Consider the following 18,454-nt stretch of genomic DNA (forward strand, 5'->3'; position numbering starts at 1 on the left):
ATGTTTAGTTCTGATCTTTGGCTAGGGAGGGGCCATTAGAGATGTTGGAAATGGTTTTAAAATGGGTGTCAGGTGGAAGCCTGGGTAAGATGGAACAGGAGGACAAATTCCATACAAACTACAAAGTTTTTATACAGTGAGTTTAAAGATCAAACAAATGAATTGCATTTAAAGAAGCAAAGGATGTAGATTTAACTAGAGAAAGAGAAAGCATGTGTATATTGTGAGCAGGAAGAGAGGGTGATAAGGAGGAGGTGCAAAACAGATACAGAAATAGGATTTCTGGGCTTAGATGGAAAACCAAAACTCTTCAGTTATGGAAAAAAAGATATATATTTTTTTTTTTAAACACCCTCCAACTCTATTTTCTTTTGGTAGAAATAGGTCAGACTTTTTAAAAAAAATCAAGATAGATGAAGGTTTACAGAGTAAGTAAAAAAGTTGCATAATGGTTCTAAAAGGATATTATAAAGTAACTGTGAATTCTGCACCTTCCTTTCTTAAACACTGTAATTACAATGATCAAGATCTGAAAAAAAAATTGGGTTTTTGTTTAGTATATTTAATTATTAAAAGGTTTAGTATTTCAAGAATTACTTTCATTATGAATAATTGTTTGTATTGGTTTACAGAAATTTCAAGACATTGAAGAAACACACCTTCTTCATATAAAAGAGATTATAGAATCAATGTCAAATACCATAAAAGAAATTCATTTACAAATAGGAGAGGTAATTTTTATATTATCATTTGTTTGGATCATGCTACATATTTTTCTTAACTATTAAATGAAAACATTTCTTACTGTGTGTGTGGTAATTACAAGATCACATCTTTCAAATGATGGTAACTTTTTTAAACCAGTATGAGTAGAAGGAGATAAACAGAAATGATCCATAGAATTCAAAAGACTTTCAAGCAGATGTGGTTCTTTTTACCACAGATATCAAACATTATGCGAGTACTGAACTTGTTTGAGATGTTTGAAGGAGATTTGAACATCTACTAAATTGCTGTTTTGCTCTTTTGTGATGTTTCTATATGTGTATTCTCTTGTTATTCAAGCCTCTCTGAAATTTTTTTATTAAATGGATCATCCTCTAATTTTGTTCATTGTATTGGGAATCTTTTTAATATCGAAATTCAACATGAGCTGAATTTTTTACTGCTTCCTGTTGTATTTATAAGTTCAATATCACAAATTTTACAGAATAAGGCTGAATAATTGTTAAATTTTGTGTTAACAGAAAAGAAAATATTTTGACAATTTGGAGAATTGTTAGTGTATTTCAAAGTTCTGTTCTCTAGATATTAATTAGCACCCATTTCATACGTTTCAGGATACCTGTGATTTTCTTCAACTAAAATTTGAAATTATATCAGTCTGCAAAGCTTTCAAATTTTTGATACACTTGGGTTTTTGAGCAAAAGACCTTCAGTAACTGTTAAAAGAAGCTTTTATAGTACCTTTTCTTTAGATACAAGTTGGTTTAATAATCCTTATAAGTAGTCTTTAATTTTCTGATGTTCTGCAATGTAGTTTTATTTGTATATGCTTAATTTGAGTCACTGTTTTCCTCAGTTTTGAGATTTTCTGCTAATGAATGATGGTCACAAGGGTCATGCTATTTATTTCTAAAACATGTACATACTGCCTTGTTGGAAAAACTTATTAACAATGTGTGGTTGTTCATTTGTCAGACCAAAAAACGTTACAACAGTAATGCTTTTACTCAAGCAGGTGAGAAATGAGATAATACAGTGGTAACCGTTCACACCCTTAACTGGTGCTGGCTTAAGAGACCACTTGTCTTCCTGACGTTATAGTGGGACATGTTGCTGACAAATTCAGAAAATTATGGATTACAAAAGTGGTTTAGATGGAAGAAATGGAAATAAATCCTAGCCCCATCATCAAGCTGTATTCTTTCATTCCTCATTTGTATCTGTATTGTACACACACACTTGCTAATACTGAAGCAAAGAAGGGATTTCCTTGGTAAAATGCCTGTTGATTTTTGGAAGCCCTGTAATATATTTGAGGCAAGTATTTTTGAACTTTAACTCTAGAGAAAAACACTTTTTAAAGTTAATTACATTCTTTCAATTACTGGTTTTAAAATTCCTTGTGTGGTGTGTGTTTTTTTTTTTTGAAGGTGCATGAAGAGTTTATTAATAACATGACAAATACTACAGTTGAGAGTTTAATACAGAAATTTGCTGAGTCAAAAGGAACTGGCAAGGAAAGACCTGGTAAGAGAGAAAAAATAAGAGTAGGAAATGTTAATTTAAAAGCTGTAGATTTCCACTCCTAATGAAAGGTCAAACCCTATTTGTTAATGTGTTATAGTGGTAATGTACTTAAAATTTCAAATTCTCAGTGTTCATTAGTTTGGATATTAAATGATTCATAGAAATTTAACAACACAATTATGTAAGTGTAGTATTTGTGTTCATAAAGCATAGCGTTTTATAGCTCTGAGTCCCTCTATGTAGACCTTCAAGGAAGCTCTTAAACTATACTGCTCCTTGGTACATCAGTGAAATTTGTCAAGAAACTCAAGTTCCTTGCAGAAACTTACCTCTGCTATGTGCTTCTGCATAAATTATATTTCCAAACTCTATTTAATATAAATTTATGGATATATTCAGAACAAATGTCTATAAAGCTGCTTATAGAACTGTTGGAACAGTTGCATCAGTTAATTTGGTTAGCTTATTAAATTATGCATTTTAATAGATCATATGTAGATTGTTTCCTTTAATAAGCAGCAAATTGAATAGTACTTTCTGAAAGTACTGCTTGTTGGGTGTGGTGTATAAGACTTTCCTGGACTGGGATAAAAAGTCTTACAGTACTGTGTATCTAACATTATCGGAAAAATATAGAGTTCACTTTAATTTTTGGGCATGAGTACATGGTCACTAGGTGTGTGAGTACAGGAATTCAGTAGTACCATTTCTCTTTGAGCGTTGGGAGTCCTGGCTAGCATCTCTGCCTTCTAGTACAGAAGCACAAAGGTTTTTTCAGAGCAAGGATGTACATAGCAGAGTAGATCTTGAGAATTTATATTAAATTGTTAAATATGGTTACTAGGTGTCTTACAGTGCCTCTGTGAGGTGTTTTTAACATAACATTGATATTCTCTGTGATCCGCTAATGCTGATACCTGAGTGGGCTGAGGTAAGATTGTATATGGAACAATTTTCGAATGTTTCCTGTATATTTTACAATTTTTCAATAAAGAGTAAGAAAGAAAAAAGTATGAACTTCAGGGGTTCAAGTTCAGTTGATCTGAAGTCAGGGTAAAGACATGTGAAAACTCGGTGTTCAGACTTCTTCGATTAGCTATTGCTGAGATGTCATGGCTAGGGATCTCCATCTTGCATTTAGGATCCTGACTCCCTGGGTTACAAAGACCCTTGCTGATGTATCCTAGAGTACTGTGCGCTTCAGGCCATCCTCATTATTAGTGTGGGTTTTTTGCTAGACAACATAGTAATCATAAGAAAAATAACACTTTTTAAGTTAGTGGGAGAAGTTGTACACAGTGTGTACTTATTTGCTGCTATACAGAGTTCTTCAAATCCCATTTGTATTCTCTGGGGTCAAATAAAACCTTTTGCCATAGTAAATTTCATTTCTTCAATCCTACAACTATTTTAACAGCAAAATATTTTAAGGAAAGATTACGTTATTAGTGTGGAAATGTATGCACCTTGAATCTTACTTTACAGAGTGAAATTATTGTATTGATATCAACTTCGTAAAGCAGTCATGATTCAGAGGAAAGCATAGACAAATTCAGCAGCAAAAGAATGCAAATTCACAAGAAGTTGTGAAGTGTCAAAGATAGGAGACTAGAAACAGATTGCTAGTGACGTTAATTATGGTTGCTGCTTCTATTATGTTCATTTTATTAACTTAAAATCATATATCTTTTTACAAAGATTTGGAAGGCAAAGTGAGGTATCGGTCTTCTAAGAATGAAATGGAAACATCCAGCATGGGAGGGAAAAATACTTTTCTGCAATTGAGTTCTGTTCTTAACAGAAATGTATTTTAACTCATGGAGCAAATGTTAGAAGCCTTTCTGTGGTGTGAATTTACTAATTAAGGTGGAGAACGAAATGGCTTCTCGGATAAATCTAAGTATTCAACATATAAAAATGATACTGACTTGGTGTACGAGACAAATGTAGAAAGAATGTCTTAGTGCTGTCACTGTTGCTTAAGATTCCAGTCCTAAATCTATTTGAAGGAAATACTTTAAAAATCCCCAGGACTATGTAGGTCTTCTCCCTCCCGTATTATTTGTGAGCTAATATACTGAATTAGTTGGTGGGCTGTGTTCTGAAATACTGAAGTTTGAGAACAAAATAAACTAAAAGGATAATGCATAACAAAATATTTTAGATAATTTCAATATATTCTAGCTATAGTTATAGTACTACATGGCAGAGTTTACTTACTTTTATTTATATCTGTAAAAATAAGAATGAATCTGAAAGGAAGTACTGAGGAAGGCTGGTTTATTTCATAGATTATAAACAAATTAAAGGTTTCTAGATATAGAGGCAATTACTTAAGCTCTTATCTGCATATCTGCAATTTCTCTTTGTACAGCAATGTCCTTTATACCAGGTAATTAGCTCCCTCTGGTGGCTAATTTCTGTCACCTGAAGTCTTAATATACAGGGGCTTCTCGAGTTTAACACAAGCTGTTTTTCTAGTACAAATAATATTTCTTTCAAGCAGTAATGCTTTGAGGTTTTTTTAACTTCATTTATCGATTTCTTTTCAACAGCTTTGCTACCTAAATAACTTATCTAGTCAGCTTTATCACCTAATTCTTACTGAATTTACTTTAAATATTTTTAAAATATTTAGTATTAATACAATACTTGAAGAAGTTTTAATCTTTTTTTTCTTACTTCCATTCAGCATAAAAAATATCCACATTCAGTTACAAATCTTTTAACTGGGGGGGGTGGTGTCACTTAAATGTAAAACATTGAAAAACAGAAAGAGAGGTGGCAGGACCTGCAATAACCAGTCCGGCTTCAGGTCAGAATTTAATTTGCTCTCTGAACTGTTTTCTAAAGCCTATATGTTCCTGCTATTAGGTCTAATAGCAGGTTTGATACTATCGGTTGGAAGATGCTTCTGTTACTCGTGGTCCTGCAGTGTTGATCAAAACTATTGTTGGCTACTTCTGAAGAATCAGTTTTCTGTTTCTGATAGGCTTCTGCTCCATGTTCCTTGGAAAATGAGCATGGCAGAAAATGTCTGCTTTTCTTTCACCCAAAGTATATGTTAAATCAATAGTGGAGATGATGTGTATTCCAGTTTAGTGACATATCAATGACTTCTAGCTTTATTTACTTAATCTAATAATAATCTATTAAAAAACTTGGGTTGTTCCAGTATGAAAAATTGATGCCGCGTGAAATAGAAACTGCTAGGAAGTATGAGCTCGTGTTCTTCTAAAATCTTATGCCTGAAGTTGGCAGGGTGATAGATAATGTGTTTAAAGATACTTGTGAATGTCTATATAGCTGTAGTTGGTCATGAATGATTTTCCATTTTTAGCTACTGAATTACTGTGCCCTCTTCTCATGTGGGAAACTGTGTGTGTGTTTGTCCTTATATTAGTTTTTGCCCACTACACAGTTTATCCAGAAGGTACCTTTGAAGGCCAAATGAGAAGACTCAGTTGTGCTGCATTTTCAAAAAAAATCAGGATCAAAAGCTAAATTTAGATGATTGGTTTTCATTAATTTGTTCTGATGTCATTGTTGGTGGTTGTTGGTAATTTATTAAGTTGTTGCTCTTATTTTTGCATTTTTCTTAAAAATTTAATAAAGAAGAAAACAGAATTTTTATTGTAATACAGACAACAATGGAAAGCCAAAATCCTTGCTGTCTCCTTAACCCTCCAATAAAACAGTGATCTGCAGATGGCAATTATTACATATGCTGTGCCATTATTCAGTGTGAGAGGTGCTGGGTCATTTTTTAACTATAATAAATATTTCTTCATTGGTTTTGTGCTAGCTTGATCCATCTTTCACAATCAGAATCAGCCAGAATGTGATTTGCACTGCAACCCTGCATTCTAAACCACACAAGCAGGCAGAGAAAATCTAGCAAAGAGGAATAGTCACATACAAGTTGTCTTCTAAGTGTACCAGTAAAAGCATCTAGAATTTGGGCTGTGAAAACCACAAGCCCATAAAAATACTTCTTGTCTTCTTCCACTATCCATCCAATAAACTTGAACTTTATGGAGGGGCTAGAACTTGTTTGTGTTTGTTAAAACATTGCAAAATTAGTGCCTGCAATCTGTCTGCTCTTTGGATTAAATGATAATGGAAGTAGTTGACAATGTTTATTGTCCACAATTGCTATTGATCAGCTGTCACTGGCTCTTGCACATATAGTAAAGCATTTGACTTCTGTCCCCCTTGTCCTTTTAGATATTAGGAATAATAGCATAGGTCCTTTTAATCAAATGGTGCTTCCACAGTTAACAAGATTCAGAAAAGGACAGATATTGTCTCTAATCCTTTTCCTCCTTCCACCAAAGCCAGAAACTGGCAATTTTGTCAGTAATTGATCAGTAATACTTGGTCTGTTGCTTTTTGGAGCTGCTGAAAGCTATTTTGCTTTATTTGCCCATGCAGAAAAAATTGTCTTAAGGGTCCTGGTAACTCCAGTCATGGGAGAGTTTAAGGTCATGGATGTCAAATGGAGACATAAGTCCAGGATTTTTTTTTTTATCATTTTGAAATTCTTCTTTCTGGGAAGGCTATCAAGTAGTCTAGAGTTGAGAAATTTATCAGTGACTTAGGACAGCTATAATGTCAAGATCTTCACTGCCTCACAAGGTAGCACATGTCAGAAAACTATGTCCTGGCATCCTTGTCAACATGCTGATGATCCTTGTTTGTTCTGAGGGAATGCATCTGGGAGCTCTGTTTCTGGAGTGCCAACACAGTTTATATTTTGAAGTCTTAAAAAATAATGGTTTATCTAGGTATGGCATTCCTGCTGAAAGTAATGTGGAGTCTTCACAGGCTGCAAAACTGTTGATAAACCATTATGTTTAGTATTTGGATGGCAATCAAAACAGTTTAATCTGAATTCCTTACAAGTTCATTAATGCTGCCAGCATTGCCTGTTACCAGAATCATAAAGCATCAGTGCTTCAATTTAGGAAACATTTAAAACCTCCAAATTTTACCTAGGCTTTAATTCAGCTGACTTATGATTTAGTGAACTCAACTGAATTATTGTTCATTGATGAGAATAATGTTTTATGTGGCTGTCTGTTGGTGGCACTGGGGGGTTAGTGCAAAGTTCAGTGTGAATTTGACGTGCTATCAGGTCTTTTCTAATCACTTACATGGGCATTTTAGTCCTAAATGCCTGTGGAACACTGCTTATGTGGTGTGTTTGGGTGTGTTTTGGTGGTTTTTTTTTCTTCCCCAAAGTGAATGCAAGAGCATTGAAATGAGCCGCACCACAACTAGGAAGCTAGTGCAAAGTAACTAGCATACTGTAAATGCATAGTTTTTCTCACTCCATGTTAATCCTATTTAAGTTAGTGTGTTGTGTTAAACTGTGTTTTCTATCTAATGAAGAAATGTACAAGATGAACAAGGCTTCAGAAAAGTATTCTTTGTAAAGGAAGGCAATCCATTGCTATATTTCAGAAGCTAATGGGAGAAAATAAGTGTGGATATCTGAGGATTTTTATAAAATGCTGGGCTTGAGACAAATTTTATTTTTTTTTAATTATTTAAGGGTGCTGTGCTGTAGAGCTCTGCTTTCAAAGAGGAGGTGCAAGCTCAAGAGCTGTACCAACAAATGTATCTTAGTTCCTGTCCTAGACCTCTATTTGATTTTGCCTGCAAAAGTTGGGTCCCTTCACAGATAAACCTGCCAGAGCTGGTGTAGACTTTAGGAAGTCTTGTCTGCCAACATAGACTTCAAATAATTACATATACCTAATTTGCAATTTTTTTTTTGTTGAGAGTTATAACTGTACAGATTTTGCCCAAAAGTTTCTTAATGCAAGTGTGTTGTGGTTTAACCCCGGTTGGCAACTAAGCACCACACAGTCGCTTGCTCACCCTCCTCCTTGCCAGTGGGAGGGGGGAGATAATCAGAAGGGGGGGGGGGGGGGAGAAAACCCGTGGGTTGAGATAAAGACAATTGAATAGGACAGCAGAGGAGGAGGAGGAAATAATAATAGTAATAAAAATAAAAGAATATAAAAAACCAGTGAATAACAATGCAATTGTTCACCACCCGCTGACCTATGCTTAGCCTGTCCCTGAGCAATGCTTGCTGCCCCTGGCCAACTCCTTCCAGCTTATATACTGAGCATGATGTAGAATCGCTAAGGTTGGAAAGGACCTCTGAGATCATCGAGTCCAACTGTTAATGGCCTAGTCCACCTCTAAACCATGTCCTTAAGCACCACATCTATGCATGTTTTTGAATACTTCGAGGGATTGTGATTGCACCAGTTCCCTGGGCAGTCTATTCTAATGCCTAACCACTCTCTCTGTGAAGAAGTTTTTCCTAATATCTAATCTAAATCTCCCCTGGCACAAGTTGAGCCCATTTCCTCTTGTCCGATCATCTGTTACTTGGCAGGAGAGACCGACCCCCACTTCGCTACAACCTCCTTTCAGGTAGTGGTAGAGAGCAATAAGGTCTCCCCTCAGCCTCCTCTTCTCCAGACTAAACAACCCCAGCTCCCTCAGCCACTCCTCATAAGACTTGTTCTCTAGACCCTTCACCAGCTTCGTTGCCCTCCTCTGGACACGCTCCAGCACCTTGATGTCCTCCTTGTAGTGAGGGGCCCAAAAATGAACACAGTACTCGAGGTGGGGCCTCACCAGGGCCGAGTACAGGGGCACTATCACCTCCCTGGGCCTGCTGGTTACACTATTCCTGATACAGGCCAGGATGCCATTGGCCTTCTTGGCCACCTGAGCACACTGCTGGCTCATGTTCAGGCGGCTGTCAACCAACACCCCCAGGTCCTTTTCTGCCAGGCAGCTCTCCAGCCACTCCTCCCCCAGCCTGTAGCGTTGCATGGGGTTGTTGTGACCCAAGTGCAGGACCCGGCACTGAGCCTTGTAGAACCTCATACAGTTTAATATGAAGATATTAATCCAACTGGATTTGACTTCATTCACCACCACTCTTTGGGCTCGGCCATTCAGCCAGTTTTTTACCCAGTGGAGAGTGCATTTATCCAAGCCATGAGCAGTCAGTTTCTCCAGGAGAATGCTGTGGGAAAATATCATATGGTCATGTGGGAAAATGTCTTATGGTATGGAATAGTCCTTTGGGCAGTCTGGGTCAGCTGTCCTGGCTGTGCTCCCTCCCAGCATCTGGCAGAGTATGGGAAGCTGAAAAGTCCTTGACTACAATAAACAGTGCTTAGCAAAAACTAAAACATCAGTGTATCATCGACATTGTTCTCATCCTAAACCCAAAACACAGCCCCATACTGGCTACCAAGAAGAAAATTAACTCTATCCCAGCTGAAACCAGGACAGTATCCACCCCTTATTTCATACCATATATGTCATACCCTGGTCTTACACTTTCCAGTACATTCCAATTAATCACCACCACTTTTCCTGTCTTTTGATATATACACACAGATATCATTCCCTTAGTCAATGGGCCAGCCCTCTAGAAAGTCCATTGAGTTCGTTTAGTCCATGACTTTGGGCTCTATCTGTCATAACAGTCTTTCAGGGCAGGAGAGATGGTGTGTGGTGTTGGATTGTAGCATGCTGAAGCCAGTTCTAGTTCTATCACCTCTGCACTTTGTTCGGTTTCATCAAAGTTCATTCTTCATTAATCTGGGTGATTCTTACTGTAATACTGTTGATATGGCATATAGTAATCACAGAAGTGATGACATCCAGTATTATATAGCAACTAACATTATATAATTCAGTTCATTGTCTATTTTCACCCAAAATCAAATCCCCTTGAGGTACACATTGGGCTTCCCCATCCTTCCGCAGCACCCACCAAGTGCACCCAGGTCCTTGAGCAAAAGCAATCCCACGAATGCATTTACCTTTGCCTGAGGCGGGAGTAACCCAGACTGTCTTCCCCAGCATATTTTTTATGTGTGCTACAGGGACTTTATCCCCCTCTACAGTACGTAAAAGTCTTGATTGGGCAGGGCCAGCTCGATTGGCAGATCCCCTACTGTTGACTAACCAGGGGGCCTTTGCTAAATGCGTATCCCAGTGTTTGAATGTTCCACCACCCATTGCTCTCAGTATAGTCTTTAACAGTCCATTGTATCATTCTATTTTCCCAGAGGCTGGTGCATGATGGGGGATGTGATATACCCACTCAATGCCATGCTCTTTGGCCCAGGTGTCTATGAGGCTGTTTTGGAAATGAATTCCGTTGTCTGACTCAATTCTTTCTGGGGTGCCACAGGACTTGCTTTTCAAGACCCAGGACAGTGTTCCGGGCAGTGGCATGGGGCAAAGGATATGTTTCCAGCCATCCCGTGGTTGCTTCCACCATTGTAAGCACATGGCGCTTGCCTTGGCGGGTTTGTGGGCGTGTGATATAATCAGTCTGCCAGGCTTCCCCATATTGATATTTCAGCCATCGTCCCCTATACCAAAAAGGCTTTAACTGCTTGGCTTGTTTGATTATGGCACGTGTTTGACATTCATGGATAATCTGTGCAATGGCATCGATAGTCAAGTCCACCCCTCGCTCACAAGCCCATCTCTATGTTGCATCGCTTCCTTGGTGGCCTGAGGTGTCATGGGCCCACTGAGCTAGAAATAATTCACCCTTATGTTGCCAGTCCAGATCCACTTGAACCACTTCAATCTTAGCAGCCTGATCCACCTGATGATTGTTTTGATGTTCTTCAGTGGCCTGACTCTTGGGTATGTGAGCATCTACGTGACGTACTTTTACAACCAGGTTCTCTCCCCAGGCAGCAATATCTTGCCACAATGCGGCAGCCCAGATGGGTTTGCCTCTGCGCTGCCAGTTGCTCCGCTTCCTTTGCTGTAGCCACCCCCACAGAGCATTTGCCACCATCCATGAGTCAGTACAGAGATAGAGCATTGGCCACTTTTCTCGTTCAGCAATATCTAAAGCCAGCTGGATGGCTTTCACCTCTGCAAACTGACTCGATTCACCTTCTCCTTCAGCAGTTTCTGCAACTTGTCGTATAGGACTCCATACAGCAGCTTTCCACCTCCGATGCTTCCCCACAAGACGACAGGACCCATCAGTGAACAGGGCATATTGCTTCTCATTTTCTGGCAGTTTATTATACGGTGGGGCCTCCTCAGCACGCGTCACCTCCTCCTCTGGCGATATTCCGAAATCTTTGCCTTCTGGCCAGTCCATGATCACTTCCAAGATTCCTGGGGGACTGGGGTTTCCTATTCGAGCCCGTTGCGTGATGAGTGCAACCCACTTACTCCACGTAGCATCAGTTGCATGATGTGTACAGGGGATCCTCCCTTTGAACATCCAGCCCAGCACCATCAGTCGGGGTGCCAGGAGGAGCTGTGCTTCAGTACCAACCACTTCTGAAGCAGCTCGAACCCCTTCATATGCTGCCAATATCTCTTTTTCAGTTGGCGTATAGCGGGCCTCGGATCCTCTGTATCCCCAACCCCAAAACCCTAGGGGTTGACCTCGAGTCTTCCCCGGTGCTTTCTGCCAGAGGCTCCAGGTAGGGTTGTTCTCCCCGGCTGCGGTGTAGAGCACATTTTTTACATCTTGTCCTGCCTGGACTGGCCCAAGGGCTACAGCATCTCCTGTTTAATTTGTTCAAAGGCTTGTTGTTGCTCAGGGCAATTTTGTTGATCACATCCATTGGGATCTGATGATGTCCATCTTGCCATTTTATTCCTAAAAACTGGATCTCCTGTGCAGGTCCCTTGACCTTACTTTGTTTTATGGCAAAGCCGGCTGTCAGAAGGATTTGGACTATTTGTTTCCCTTTCTCAAAAACCTCTTCTGCTGTGTTGCCCCACACGATGATGTCATCAATGTATTGCAGGTGTTCCGGAGCCCCACCCTGTTCCAGTGCAGTCTGGATCAGTCCATGGCAAATGGTGGGGCTGTGTTTCCACCCTGGGACAGTTGATTCCAGGTGTACTGGACCCCCCTCCAAGTGAAAGCAAACTATGGCCTGCACTCCTCTGCCAAAGGGACTGAGAAAAACGCATTAGCAATGTCAATGGTGGCATACCACTTGGCTGCCTTTGACTCCAATTCATATTGAAGTTCTAGCATGTGCGGCACAGCAGCGCTCAGCAGCAGCGTGACATCGTTCAGGCCCCGATAGTCTGCTGTTAGTCTCCACTCTCCATTAGACTTTCGTACTGGCCATATGGGACTGTTAAAGTGTGAGCGAATCTTGCTGATCGCTCCTTGGCTCTCCAGTCGACGAATCAGCTTATGGATGGGAATCAGGGAGTCTCGGTTGGTGCGATGTTGCCGCCGGTGCACTGTTGTGGTAGCAGTTGGTACCTGTTGTTCTTCAGCCCTCAGCAACCCCACAACAGAAGGGTCCTTCGAGAGACCAGGCAGGGTAGACAGCTGTTTAATTTCCTCCGTCTCCGAGGCAGCTATACCAAAAGCCCCCCAGTACCCTTTTGGGTCCTTGAAATACCCTCTCCTGAGGTAGTCTATGCCAAGGATGCACGGGGCCTCTGGGCCAGTCACAATGGGGTGCTTCTGCCACTCATTCACAGTTAGGCTTACTCTGGCCTCCAATACAGTCAGCTGTTGGGATCCCCCTGTCACTCCAGAAATACAGATGGGTTCTGCCCCTTCATAGCTTGATGGCATGAGGGCACACTGTGCACCGGTGTCCACTAGAGCCTTATACTCCTGTGGGTCGGATGTGCCAGGCCATCGAATCCACACAGTCCAGTACACCTGGTTGTCCCTTTCCTCCACCTGGCTGGAGGCAGGGCCCCTCTAGTCCTGGTCATAGCATTCGCTACTGACTTCTTGTAAATGCGAGTCAAAAATCCCTTTATTAGGATCGGAGACAAAATCAGCCCTTCTACTCTGTCTGGGGAACTGCTCACTGGAAACTGGAGGAGCGATTGTCCTGGAAGAACCCCCTTGTGTGATTGTTTTTCCTTGCAACTCACGTACCTGTGCCTCTAGGGTCGAGGTAGATTTTCCATCCCAGTTCCTCATGTCCTCTCCATGGTCACGCAGGTAAAACCACAGGGTGGCCCGTGGTGTGTATCCACTATATCTTCTCTCTTGAGCAGAGGGATGCTTACTCCTAATTGCTGAGATACTGGTCCATACAGGTGGGGAGTAGGACCTATCCTCTTTGAGTTGTTTAACCCTAAACAAGACCTGAACCACATTTGGGAGACATAGCAATAGGACCATGCTGGTTTGAACATCCCAAGGATATTCAAAATTCTCAAGAGCTGTTGTAACTAGCCTGAATGAGAAAGGGAAGGTGAAGGAGCAGGGGTAGGTGTCCGCCCGTCTCCCCCATAGATTGGTTCTCTTGAGAAGAAGAGGTAAAAAGTGTAATTATTAATAGTTTCTGAGAGATGGCTCCCGAAGTACAGATATGACGGCAGCACTGAGTACAATCTCGTGACCGATAATTTTAATCATACCATAAGCCAGTGTTACACAGCACAGCAAAGCGATAATTTTAATCCAACTCCCAGAGGCGATAAGCAGCACCACAGGGAGCGCATACGGCAAGTAAGGTGTTACATAACACAACTCTCAGAGCAAATAAATCAGCATTGCAACCAGCGACTATTAAACTAATATAATGAATGCTTATCACAAATTTGTTTTAACATGCTCTGGTCAGATCTGTCGTTATCTCGAACCCTTTGAGCCCCATGTTGGGTGCCAAAAAGGACTGTTGTGGTTTGACCCCAGTCAGCAACTAAGCGCCACACAGGTGCTTGCTCACCCTCCCTCCTGCCAGTGGGATGGGGGAGAGAATCAGGAAAAAAAGTAAACCCGTGGGTTGAGATAAAGACAGTGTAATAGGACAGCAGAGGAAGAGGAAATAATAATAATGATGATGATGATGATGATGATGATGATGATAACAGAATATACAAAACAAGTGATGCACAATGCAATTTCTCACCACCCGCTGACCGATGTCCCGCACGTCCCTGAGCAGCGATCACTGCCCCTGGCCAACTCCCTCCAATTTATATACTGGGCATGACGTCATATGGTATGGAATAGCCCTTTGGCCAGTCCGGGTCAGCTGTCCTGGCTGTGCCCCCTCCCAGCTTCTTGTGTACCTGGCAGAGCATGGGAAGCTGAAAAGTCCTTGACTAGTGTAAACACTACTTAGCAACAACAGCTGAAACATCAGTGTGTTATCAACATTATTCTCATCCTAAATCCCAAAAACAGCACTATACCAGCTACTAGGAAGAAAATTAACTCTATCTATCTCAGCCGAAACCAGGACAAAGCGGAAGACTGGTAGCATTGCACTGCCAATATTAGCTGAATATGCCAGCCAACTGGGAATTTAACATTATTTGGCAGGCAGGGCTACAAATGTGATACTCTGAGGAAGCCAATTAAGCTTTTCCTTTTAGCGTGATTGTGTTTTAAGCAGTAGCAAGGAAAATTCATATTGAAAACAAAAAATTATTCTTGCTGTAGCATCCTTATTGAATATATAGTGTTAGAAAGGAAGTTCTTGACATGCACATACATGCACACACACAAGTCCACATATCAATTTGAAAGCTTGGTGATCTTTTCCTAGTGTGTGAAAAATTGTTTGGACTCATTCTATTTGAGAAGGAAGAGCCCATCCAATTCACAGAATGAATTGGATGAACATCCACTTCCCCTGAAGTACTCGAAGAAATCAAGAGCTGTCTGTGATATCTAGCAAGAAATTTTGTAAAATAACCACCCCAAACTCAACTGCATTCAACCGTTCAACAAAAAGAGAAAACAGCAGAACAGCAGAAAAGAAAAAAGTGTACGTTGTTGATGTGTCAAAAAAAAACCCAACCAAACAATAAAATGTCGCATCAACATAATATTTAAGAATGCTTTTGCCACACCTTCTGGGAACATACAGTTGTTATAGTTTTTTGGAATTCATTATGATTCTGCAGTATATTGGTATGATCTCTTCCACAGAGCTAGCTAAAACACTAAAGTAGAGTATAAATATATTCAGCAGCAAGTGACGGGGGAAAAATGGAAAAAAAACCCCAACAACAAAAAAACCTTAGACAACATTTGTAGATTCAACAGGGCAAAAGCTGGGTTTTGAGTGATTTTTGGACTCAGATGAAGTACTGTCAGGTTCTCTTGAATTTTCCTGCTTACAAACAAAAAGAAACAGTTGCAGCCTGAGGCAAATAATTTTTCTGGGCTGTGGGAGCAAAGAAATGTCCATTTCAGTAACTTAAGTAGGAAAAAGATATTAAGTGATAGTCATCAGAAAATGCAGTAGTATGCAGGATGGGTACTACTGTGATAATAAAAAAATTGTGGATGAAGTGTTTTTAAACACCTGAGAATAGAAATAACATCCTGAGGCATGTTTTATGCTAATACATTAAATAAGACTTCTAGTTTACTTGTGTAAAATAGCATAACCTTATATGGAATTAATATTGAGGGAAAAGGGGTTTTGTTTTGTTTTTTTATTTGTTAGAGACATACTTTTATTTTAAGATAGAAAATGTTCTTTGGACAGAATAAATGTTAACTAAATGACCTTTTCAAACATGAAATTTTCACAGGAAGCGTACTTAGCAAAATTGGAAGGAAGAAGTGTATTTATTTTTTTCTTTCAGAAGATAAAGCTTACAAAAAAATGAAACTTTCTGAATTCTGGAAAGATTTGGAAACCTGTTTATAAACAGCTGTACTGTAGTTCATTCTTAGTAGACTGCAATGTTAGAGAAGAGGAACATCTTCATTTTTGTAACAAGCTTTTAGAGGAAAAATGGGGTTTTAAACTAGGGAAAGCAAACACAGAAAGCTAAAGTTGGACTTAAAAACAAACTCAAAACCTTGTATCTTGTCTCATATTCTACTTTTCTAATAAAATTGAAATAAATCCTAAACTGTACATATAGTATTCTTATATTAGTCACTAAATTGTGCTGCGCAGGGTCCCGCTTCTAATTAACTCATAATTTCATTGACCATAATACTGTAGTGTGGTAGTACTTTATATCAGGGCGAACTACCATTGGACAGCTTCTGCAGTGAATTGACTGTCTGGGTCAACTAGGTCTGTATGTCATACTCTTTCTTGAACAAGAATATTTACTTCAGCATTTGAAAATGAATTCTCACTAGACTTACATTTGACTTTGTGTGTCCATGATGGTTCTCAGGAAGTGCAGGATCTTGTCTGCTTTGTCTTCAGTATCTTTTTATTGTCTTCTTAGTTGTCATAGATCACCTGGGTGGCGTTCTGCATCAGCAATTCCATTTTAAATGACGGATATCGATTTGTCTGCATTTTGGCAATGGAAGGTACAGTGGGGTACCCCTTGACCTGTTGCCTGAATAGTATGGGGGTAGGAAAAGAGTTAAATGTTGAAGCAGTAGCTAATTGAGCTAGCTACACAGATATTTTCCATCTTGTTTAGCTATCAGTCTAACTTCATATGTGTGAAATTGTTAAATATTACCAAAAAGCCTAAAATGGAAATTTCTTGATGCTTTCTTACAGGTATATGTGTTTAACACATACACTTTTCTATCTAGTGCTTGGCTTAAATGATTCTTAGACTTGCATTCTTTGTACCTAAGCCCAAATTTAACCATAACAATAAAATTTCAAATTCCTATCTTTTATTAATAGTGTTTATAATTTAAATTTTTTGTGTGTAATGTTGACATGGATTTGTTTTGAAGAATTTTCTCTATCGGTTGCCCTTTTTGGGGGAAGGGGGGTTTCTATAAAAACGGTATAAGAAATGCTGTTACTAGCATTAAACTTCTTCCTAAGCCTTGGGAATTTAGTTTCACAGAGTGCCTCTCTGTTTTATTGTCATAGCTGATACAGTCCAGAGGATGGTGTAATTCTATACAATTTTTGATAGCATGGTTCAGAAAGATCAGACAGGAGTAGAAAATTGGGGTCTTGTCACATATGTTTGTACTTTTTGCAACCACTGACTTGGATACCGGCACATTTACCTTATGTTGCTTAGATGTTTTTAATGTCAAATGCTAGGATCAAAAAATTAATATGCATATTTTGTGTCTTTAAATGGTGAGACATATTTCAAGGTCAAACCTATACTGCCTTGGATTCCAAGTAGCTCTTTGGGCATAAATGGGGGGGAAGGGAGATTTTGTGGTAATCCTTAATAACATTTCTCTCATTTGTTATTTCTGTGGGTTCAACTCCCCCCCCCACAAGAAGTGTCTCATGTACTTCTCATGAGCTGCAGAAAAAGCACACCAGGAAGAATTTCACATTGACTTTTTTTGGTTATTGGTGGCACATGTATGGAAACTGTCATACTCTAATCAGTACTTCCCATTTTACAGGTGGGGTGGAGAGGTGTTATTTTCACCCTTTCCCCACAAGCTGAATCTTCTGTACAACAGGAAAGCACTTTCAAAACACTACAAAGCAAGAAAATGTATAATTCCCATGGAAAGGACTTTTGCCTATCTGAAAAAAGATTTTTCTGTCTGAAAAAAATTTGGATACTATAAAATGTATTATCCTCTTTTTTTTCTTTAGGAAACAGGTCCCATTAAAGGTTTTAACCTCCAAAGATTTCATGGGTTTAAATTCAGAACTTCAGTAAGAAACCATACCCCTCTTGGGTTGCAAGGACAATATGTGACTGTTACAAAGATGTGATTCTTTGAAGCAGTCTTTAAAGACTATAAGGGCTATAATTTAATGTATTTACAATGTGTAGTGTTCCAAAATCTTAGCTGACTCTTCTTTAAGAAGAAAACTACTTGAATGTCTCTGTGCATTTCTTTCATCACTGCATACTTGCATGTTCTGCCTTCAGCAGGTGAATCACACACCATGCAGTCAGGCAGAGTCATTTGTTGCAGATACTTATATTTATAGACTAAGCTTATGCAGTCCTGCTGTTTCTTACTATTTTTTCTGCACCCACCCATATAGCTTTCATAAAACTTTGCTACTTTTGACCCAATTTGACGGAAAAGTAGTATTGCAAAGATTTTATAAAAATGAGGAGATAGGTAGAGAAGAAGGACCCAAATTAGTTGTGCCATTTAAGGGAAAGGCAGTTGTAATGATATGAGTTACTCATTTGGAGAGTCAGCAGGCAGCTGAGTATGTGTTTGTATGTATGTGTGTATGTTGGCCAGCCACCTAGCCTGTGGACAGTTCAAAACCAGCTATATCTCATGTCTTGTTGT

General features: G+C 39.4%; 1 protein-coding gene across 1 annotated transcript in view; it reads left to right on the top strand.

Annotated features, from left to right (window-relative positions):
- LOC309601828 (F-BAR domain only protein 2-like) overlaps positions 1 to 18,454 on the top strand; it is a 108,625-nt gene that overhangs the window by 30,321 nt on the left and 59,850 nt on the right. Inside the window, exons 7-8 of the mRNA XM_082335003.1 lie at positions 633 to 731; positions 2,157 to 2,253. Of these exons, the coding sequence (XP_082191129.1) occupies positions 633 to 731; positions 2,157 to 2,253 (196 nt within the window). The remainder of the gene's footprint in view (positions 1 to 632; positions 732 to 2,156; positions 2,254 to 18,454) is intronic.

The sequence above is a fragment of the Platalea leucorodia genome (assembly GCF_965183815.1).
Source record: "Platalea leucorodia genome assembly, chromosome: W".
NCBI classification, from domain to species: Eukaryota; Metazoa; Chordata; class Aves; order Pelecaniformes; family Threskiornithidae; genus Platalea; species Platalea leucorodia.